Consider the following 9,559-nt stretch of genomic DNA (forward strand, 5'->3'; position numbering starts at 1 on the left):
TTCTTCGGGAATAATTTTTACGGGAAATTAACAAACGACCAGAGACGTAACACCAGTAATAAATATCAGAGCATCCAAATTTTCACATTTTTCAAGGAGAGTACCCATAAAACCTCAACTTATGGGATTATAAGATAATTGTTTATACTTACACGAAAATAAAATAAAAAAAACTATAAAGAATATTTAGCTATTCCCCTGAACAGTGATAACAATACTGGGGAAGAAAGGGATGGTCAGACATTATCATTGCATTAAACAAATCAAATTACTTAGAAGATATATATGTATTTCAAAAAATGTCCCACTTATTCCACCAAAGCATTTGAGCTTTAAAAAACACACACATGATGTTCATAACATAATACTAAAAAATATGTCGTTCAGCTGGGTTATATGGCGCAGGCGCAATCAGTACGAATAAAGTTTCTGTTGAGCAAGAAACCTCTGACATTTCACAACTAGCATTTGACATCAAAATCACGTTCGACGGAACTAATATCTTGGTATTTTAAATATAAAGTCTTCTATTCGCCATCATGTATGCTTCGTCGTATGCAAAGTGTATATAAACTATCACAGCTCTTATTATATTACGGTTCAAGATATTTACATACATATGTTGAAATAATAGTCTTTGTTTAACTTTTGTAGTTTAGATTTATAATTCAACATAGAAACATTTCAATGAATGACAACTGGTGTGAGCATTTTATGACATCATCTCAGTTATCTTTCTTTTGTGCTTTGATAACAAAGATAAAATAAAGCTGAGCTTTAGTTCAAACGACAGTTATTGATTTGACGTTTTCAGTCTTACAATTCCACAATATTTTTAAATTTGGCCTATCTTTGTTCTGAATTGTGTGTATATTCGACTTTATTAAAGTTACATTTATACTTTACCTATGGATTAATACATTGATTTTTTACCATATGTCAGATCAACGCTGTAGCCTAGTAAAACTAGACATATAAACATTTAACCAAATTTTCTATTAATCACGTGAAACAAACTTCAAAATATAACGACTTAGTTTCCGGTTAGATTTCTGTCAAAAATCAATTAGAATACACCTTTCTATAGCCCACACTACCAACTTAAATAGTCTTCGAGACTGTGAATAAGATAAAACCCTTTACAATATGCTATTACTACTGTAGATGGATCTTTGTCAACATCCATTAGAAACAGTGTATGACTGTTTGATAAAAACAACTTGTTAATTAATGTTATAAAGTTTAATTCTTTATATGATATTTTGATTGAAAATAATAACTACTCTAAGGAGACTTGGAATCAAAAGTAAATTGTAACTATAACTTCAAATAACAAATAAACTGAAAGTTTTATTTGGAATAAATCATTCTAAAAACTTTAAGTATTCATAAAAATATTAATTATAGGAGAGTTAATCAAAAAATATTGAATGAATATACTAATTACTATAGTGACTTGCCTTGCCTTCACTCGAATCAGTACTTCTTCCTTCCCTACTGTTGGTTCTAATCTCTCCATTATTTTTACGGATTTCAAGCCGCCAAAACCAGAGAGAACCAGCGCTCTAATTTTCTTTTGGGGAGAAGGTTGTTCATCTTTAGCCTGATCATCATTATTGCCATCTGCAATTGGGATCTTAGCTTGAACATTGCCAGTTTCCGCCATGCTTGTAACAGTATCTTACCGATATCGTTGACCGACAAGTATGTAATGACAATCTGGTACTTTCGTTAACTACAGGTGGCGTAGTGATATACAAACTCACTATTCACTTTAACGTCATCACAGGCCTGTACCAATTTTATCCTATGTCTAGGGTGTTTCTTAAGTCAGCCTCCAATTATGTTGATATAATGTTGAATGAAATTCTGAACAACAGAACAGTGACAATATTCCGTTATATTGAGTGAAATATTTATTAGTAAAAAAGTTTAAATATTCCTTTATATAATAATATTTCCGAAAATTTTTGTGTTTTGATTATTAATTAGAACTGTCACGATATGACTGGTAGTTGTTATATCTTTTTTTGAATTTACTAATTTTGGTTTCGATATATGCTTCTTAGTAGGGGTAAGTGTTTTTGGACCTTGATTGGCCCTGCTGTAGGGCTCTGTATTTCGGAGGTGACGATCTGGGTTCGAATCTGTGTGATACTCTAAAATATTCCTCGCACTTTAAGATGTGGAGGCATTATTAAAGTGACAGTCGATCGCTTAGCGTGGATGGTGGTTGCTGGTTATTAGCTACCTTCCTTGTTATTAATATCTCTAAATGAGGGACGGCGGTACTATCTTTACCATATATACACGATACAAATTTTGGGTCTTGATGAAATTATTGAGTGAGAGGTGTAGAACAGAATATGATAAAACTGCGAAACATCATGTTATCATTCAAAATAATATTTTTTTACTTAATACTTAGACTATATTGTTTAAAAATAACAAACTCTTAAAAGTTAACTAAAATAAAAGAAACTATTTAAACCACACGTAAGCTAGTTTCTACTATAATTGTAGTAATCTTAGATAATTATTTGTTTGAGAACAAATCCACATTGAGTTATCTGCTGTATTCACAGCGCTGAATCAAACCAAGGATTTTAGAGTTATAAGTCAGTAGACTTACCACTGCCCCACTGGAATACAAAGATAATTAATTCCCAACTCTAAAATTATTTTATTTAACTTTTCATTTCGCTGAAGAATCTCGTGTATTGCTAACACTGAGAACTTTATATTTTGAACATTAATTCGTAAAAAAGATAAATATACGAAAATAACTACAAATAATGAAAAACTTTTGCAGAAATTAAGTATGATGTAGGGATAGCAATGCCCAAAAGTACAGAAACAAAGTATGGATAAATACACAAGACCCTATAAAATATCACTACATAATTAGTCAAATCTTTCCAAGAACAACTTTTATCACAACTAAAAGTTGAATTCCTGTCAATTGCATGAATTCAGGTTTGAATAAATGCATTTAAGTTGATAGTGTTATTCAGTCTTACAGTGGCTAATAACCATAAGCTTGTACGATTGACTGAGTACTCATTGGCTACTTATGTAAGGATTTTTGTATGGTTTTATGTATTCATCCTTATCTTGTTTCTGTACTTTCTGGCATTGCCATCCCCACATCATGCTTAATGTTTTGCAGAATTTTTTATTATTATTACTTGTTTCCTTTCTTTATTTTAAACAGTTTTTATTGAAGTAGGTTGATAAATAAACATTTGTTATAATTTTATAATTTAATAGTAATATATATTGTTAATATAATATCAGTTTTGTGAGTTTCTCTAATTTTGGATTACATTGGGGACCAGTGAAGATGGAATGCTTCCTCCATGATGGTTCAAGTACCCTGGAGTGCTAGACTGACGTTAAGGGGATATTTACAAAACCCACCCTTCCAACTTCACCCCAACTCAATGTATGTGCATACATTCGAACCTACCACATGCTAAAGTCATGTCGATTAATAGGAAGGACATCATAAGATCCAAGGCCATAAAATGCTATACCAGGCTCGACCACACTGAAAATTTGAAGTAAAGTAGACCACGATATAATGTATTGTTTTGTTAATTAAGAAACTGATGTTTTTAAACTCAAACATCAATAAGATGTACACAGATCTGTCAGTTGCATAAATACTTGATCTTCTTGATACAATAAATATTAGTTTGGGTTATTTTTATTTATTTTTGCTGAAAGTGTTTTGGCAGGTATCATGTTTGTGAATGAAAAGTCACAAATGGTCGTTATATAAGAACAATTTGTACTGCCATCTAGTGACTATAAATGAAACTTTTTTATGAAACATGGAAATAATATATGCTTATAAACTAAACTCACTGCTAAGTAGTAGTTTTCTTTTTATTATTTCCTCGCAAAATTTCGTTTAGTAAAAGAACAGAATAATATTAATAATTATCTGTAGGATAGTTTGATACCAGTATGTTTCTAAATGTTAAATACTGGTTTAAAAATTATCCTATTACGTCTTTACACAGATGATATTATATTGAAACATCTGAATAAACACGTTATATTAAAATAGATTATGAAAAATTCTTGTAAAATTGTATGCTGAAACATTCTTGGTAAGTATATATCTTAAGTTGTAATAATCATCATTTCCAAAATTTTTCAACAAGGATATTCGTAAAATTCCCAAAATTTATGAGCATAGAACTTGATACAGCATATACATATATATACATATAAACTTTATATTAGGTAAAATCGTTTGGGATTTTACAAAATTTTATAACTATATAAAAGTATCGCCTCTAAATGGTCACAAGTAACTGAAACTCGTTATTCTATCCAAAATGTATCTTTATTCTTTACCTAAAAACTAAGTTTAAAAAACTTTTAGCACATTTAAAATCATGAATTCAATGTTTATTTATCACATCATTTCTGTCCCCGGTGGGAAAGCGGTAAGTTTCTATTAGGAATAAAAATCCATTCAAGACTGTGGAATAATTAGCTAAACAACCACATTTTTGTTGTGCGCGTGGCTGAGTAAAGACCATTCTATGACATACCCTTTGGTCCATTGTATCATTCTACCATGTTTGGTTGAGATTGGTCCAAAAGACAAACAAACAATTTTTGTTTTTACTTTTATACGGATATCTTTAATGGATATCTCATTTTCAAGAATGTATCAAAACTAAATAAAACAGTTTACTGAAACTTCAATTAAGTAATGTGTTTACTTAAAATCTATGGTGATTCAGCTAAATCTACTTTCAGAAGTTTCCGATTGCTCAAAAGTTCAAAATATATAAAGAGAATTAGCGTGACATTTACTTATTGTTTAACATTACAACTTATTGGATTAATAACAAGTTATATAACTTAATCATTACTCTTTATTTTATTATTATTTCATTAATTAAAGAAATGCAACAAAATAATATTCTTAACGCTTTATTTAAAGTGTGCGTTATAGATTAATTTAAAAAACGTCTACCTTGAAAAGTTTAGTCCAGACTTGAAATTTCGGTACATTTGCTTGAAATTACATTAGCCTTCAGGAATTTATGGTATTGCTGTTTTATGATAGGTACGTAGAGATAAAAGAAAAACACATAAAGGTCACAACTGAGCGTTACTTTTCCATTATTATTTCACATACTTAGCAGGTAACATCCTGTAGTAATTCGTTTGTTTGGTGATGCTGAGTTACTTCAGTGAAATAAATAGTAAATAAATATATTTTGTCTTAACCCTACAGTTTTGCCGTGTTTAAATTTCAGTTACCTAGCCAATTTTGGCTCGCTAGTGGCTGATGGGCCATGAATGAAGCAGAGTCTTACTTGGAAGTAGACTGTACATGTAAACAATTTCTATTAGCCCTATACATAGGAGTAAAAACTCCAGAGATATCAATTTTAGTACAGATAATGATCAAGGATGAACTGAAGACGAACTTGTAATGTGAGGTCCCATTAATAGCTAAGGACGGTACGGTGTTAGAGACTGGGTTTCAAAATGAAGCGTTCATAGGATTTGCCATTCCATCAGTCAACCAAATACATAGCTAGTTGATCGTCACAACAACAGTAGACTCACAGAATTAGTATGAGACAGAACGGGTGTAGTGATTTGCTGCAATGGAATTACAGACAAGAAAAGATGTGAAATTAAATGGAAATAAACTTTATTTACAATATGACAGGAAAATAAAAAACAGTCACAATGGCTGATCGTGGAGATTAAATTCTGTTAGGTTTAAATGAAATAAACAGATAAAGAAAATAACAAATTGAACCATATTTAAATAAAAGTAAATTAAAGTTGGTGTATTTATTGAATGAAGGTGAAAATAAAATTTCCTTGAAAGTAAACTAAAGTAAAACGATTTGATTGCTTAACTGGAAGTGAAGAAAATAGAGGCACACTCGATCATCAAGATGATCGCCGCAACCACTTTACAACTAGTTATGCCTAAAATCACGAAAACTGCTCTCACAAGTCACATTTTCTTTCTTTAGCTGACACACATCTCAAAATGATCTCACAATTGTCTCGAAGTAGCTTTGTTTCATGTGACAAATCATAGAGCAATAATGGTTGGAGATGGCTTGAATGAGTAATGAAGAAAAACTTTAATATAAGTTTAACATAACAGCAAATGTACAACGTTTCGACAAGGTTTTGTCATCATCAGGTAATTCATCATCCAACTATTATTAGTCTCAAAGTGGGTTCCTCGTCATCGAATTTGAAATCATAGAACAGTCCTACATGCAAGAAGTAATATGGACAATATGCAATTATCCCACGAAACAGTTTTTTCCACTGAATCATGCTATAAGAAGGGACGCCTAGGGTCGACATCCAAAGAATTTAGTTTGTTTCGAGTTAGAACTTCAGAAAAATGTATGATTCTGTAAAAATTAAAGATGTATAGTGGTGTAGTATTTGCATACAATGGAATGTTGATACTGAATTTAGTTACTTTATAGTGGTAAAAGTTCAGTAGAAATCTCGAGATACATAGAAATAATATTTCCTTCTTCATCCATGGAAAATGAGAAATTTGATAAGAAACCAAGCGATTGGTTGGTTCTTGACGAATTTTGGCGCAAAGCAACTAGACTATCTGCGCCAAGCGAATAATAACAAGTACAAAACAAAATGAAGAAAAGGTGGATTAATAATGGTATGAACCAATAAATGAATTAAAAAAAAACACGAATAAATGGAAAAGTTGAAATATCACAAATAATAATTCACAAGAAGAAGAGCAGATCGGAGAGTATTTTAACGTTTATGTAAATAACCTCTGTGATGTAACAGGTGATTCATACAGAGGAAGAAGCTGACTTAAATTTTCCGTGATGGAAATGAGCTGAATTTAGGTACAAAAATATAAAGTAACATCGTAAATAGATGTCTGAAATCGTTGTGATTTATTGAATTGTTGTCAGCTTCTAAGATTGTGTAAAGAGATCAAACAACAACAAAAAGATGAGACACTAGCGGATTTTGAAGCCAAATGATCAGAATGTTATCATTCTGCTCATTATCGCCAGAGAAATCAATTTTATCATCAGGTAGAGATAAATCAACTTGAATAGCTTTGTTTCTTTTCTTAGTAACTGTCAAAAGTCTGTTGACTATGAATATAAAGATAAACAGTTGGTTTGGATCACTCTCAGATAAATAGTTAGACTAATAAATATATAAACTGAGGTAGGTTGGACTAGATGAATTCAAGATTTGTACTGTGGTTGACAATTGTCTCTCACTGAAGCACTGAGAAGTGGTATATTGGTAGAATAACCGTCTCTACTATATATTTACTTCAAGTGAGTTCGTATACATCATGAATAGCCAGAAGAGTTCACTGCAATTTGCAGAGAATTAGAAGCTTGGAAAAATTCGACCATAAAAGTGAATTAGTTTTAGAATAAAAGTAGGATTAGGTGTGTCAAGTTGATGACGAACTGGTTTGTCATAATGTTGTACTATTTCGAAATGGAAAAATCAGAAGAATAAATCTTCATTCAGCAGATTTTCAGCCAACACCTTAGAAGTTAAAAGACATCTTGGTAAACATGGTAATATAAAAATTTAATAAAATTTGATTCTATTAACACTTTTGATAATAAATATTAGCATCAGTAAATACGTCTTATTTCTTCAGAAGTAAATGAAGATCTGTCATGACGATAAAAGATACTGTTAAGATCATTTACTCATTAAGGATAACGAAAGATAGTCAAGTCCGACAATTCTGGCCAAAATTGTACCCACAGAAAAAAGATGTATCTATTGGCCATCCTTCTTCAGCTAACTGAGTTCCTCTTGATCAAGCTCAATCGGTGTTTTATTATTAGACACTAAAAGACCAGTTTTTTAGAATAAACCCATCACTTAACCATGTGATAGTTCAAGTCAAGGTAAAAAATCTTGAGTAGACAACTCAGCCACCATATATATAGACTATAACTCTAGATGTATTACTTTTCTGTTTTCGATTTGGTATGAAAACTGTTTAGTATTTTCTTGATCATTTCAAAGTATAATAACAAATCATCGAGTTCATCAGGAAGAAAACAATCGCCTATCTTTCCTTGAAGTTCCTTTTCAGACGCCATTCGCCTTTCTTATCCATCATTATCTTAAGTTGTAGCAGCTTCTTACATAGTCATAACATTTCTTTACCTCTCCTTGTGAATCTTTACTGAGTGTCCCGGCTTTCTCTCCTAAATGACCAGGGTGTTCAGTGTCAGTTTGTTCGTCACTCTCTAATTTACAAACTGCTAAAGGTAAAGATTACCAATCTTAGCAAGAAGCAATCATTCTGAAGGATTGGTACCTGTATTCAATGTATTGATGAATTCAATAAATTCTAATTTTTTTAACTGTACGAAAAAAGAAATAAAGCTCATCAAACTGTTACATATTACATATATTATTCTTATTGCCCGAAAACACACTGTTGATTTGTGGAACAAAATAAGTAAGTCAAATTCGTCACAGGCTGTTGTACTGCTACTTTGCTATGTTTATTTTTCTTATTATAGTTTCTCCTAAAATCACACCTGATCTACAATTATATTAAAATATTAATTTACAAATACTGATTCAAAAAATGCGTTAAATATTGTTTCACGAGGTAGCTCATAACTGTCGATATTTCTATAGAAGCCAGTTACAGACAAGTTATAGAAAATGCACAAAAGGGCCATCTTAACGATTTTAAGTTAAAATGCCATGAGCTTTGAAGTCAAAACAAAATTTAAGAAATTAGGAGGCTTTCTCTTGAAAAAAAAAAAACAAATGAAGGTGTGATTTAATTCAAATAGTTAAGTGGTATAAAATATGAGCAGAACCAAGGGAAGTCGTTTTTAATCCTAGAGTCTTGGAATGAGAAGTGTAAATTCGTATATTAGTCGCAGACACGTTTTTTAATTTAAATGATTCATGCTGGTAGCTTATGTTTTAAGTTTCATTTCAAAAAAGTTATTAAAAGAAAGATTCTTTATTTTGCGTTTCAATTAGATAATGATTAAACTGGTTGATAATGTTAATAAGTTGAATGTTCTCTTGTTCATATTAGCTATTCGTTTTTTCTTTGTTTTTTGTTGTGAAGGTCAAAGCTACACAATGGGCTATCTGTGCTCTGCCCACCACGGGTATCGAAACCCGTATTTTAGCGTTGTAAGTCCGCAGAAATACCACTGTGCCACTAGGGGGGGCGCACAATGGGCTATCTGAGGTCTGTCTACCGCGATGTTAACGTTGTAAGCCCTCAGACTTTCCGTTGAGTTACCGGTGGGAGGGGAGAGTTTGCTGAAATATAATTAGCGGTAGGTCGTCCATATGCATATGCGTTTCTTTCTAAAAACAAAACCAAAATATTTTTAAAGAAGATTACATATGCAAATACCCAAACGTTTACAAGTGATTTTGATTATAATAAAACTTATAGCAACGTCTCTAAGTTTAATTATTTATTTCCAATTCCATTTTTTTCTGCTTTGAAAGTGAGTATTTATATTAGATTTATAGATGGCGC

General features: G+C 31.3%; 1 protein-coding gene across 2 annotated transcripts in view; it reads right to left on the minus strand.

Moving 5' to 3' along the window:
- The window catches only part of LOC106464571 (synaptic vesicle membrane protein VAT-1 homolog-like), a 29,491-nt gene extending 27,765 nt beyond the window's left edge, over window positions 1–1,726 (minus strand). The window contains exon 1 of one of the 2 annotated variants that reach the window (XM_022392310.1): window positions 1,461–1,726. In XM_022392310.1, coding sequence (XP_022248018.1) covers window positions 1,461–1,666 — 206 coding nt within the window. In that variant the 5' untranslated portion in view covers window positions 1,667–1,726. The remainder of the gene's footprint in view (window positions 1–1,460) is intronic. The other variant, XM_013924721.2, reaches the window with a different exon arrangement.
- Window positions 1,727–9,559: the final 7,833 nt, after the last annotated feature.

The sequence above is a fragment of the Limulus polyphemus genome, unplaced genomic scaffold, assembly GCF_000517525.1.
Source record: "Limulus polyphemus unplaced genomic scaffold, Limulus_polyphemus-2.1.2 Scaffold1691, whole genome shotgun sequence".
NCBI classification, from domain to species: Eukaryota; Metazoa; Arthropoda; class Merostomata; order Xiphosura; family Limulidae; genus Limulus; species Limulus polyphemus.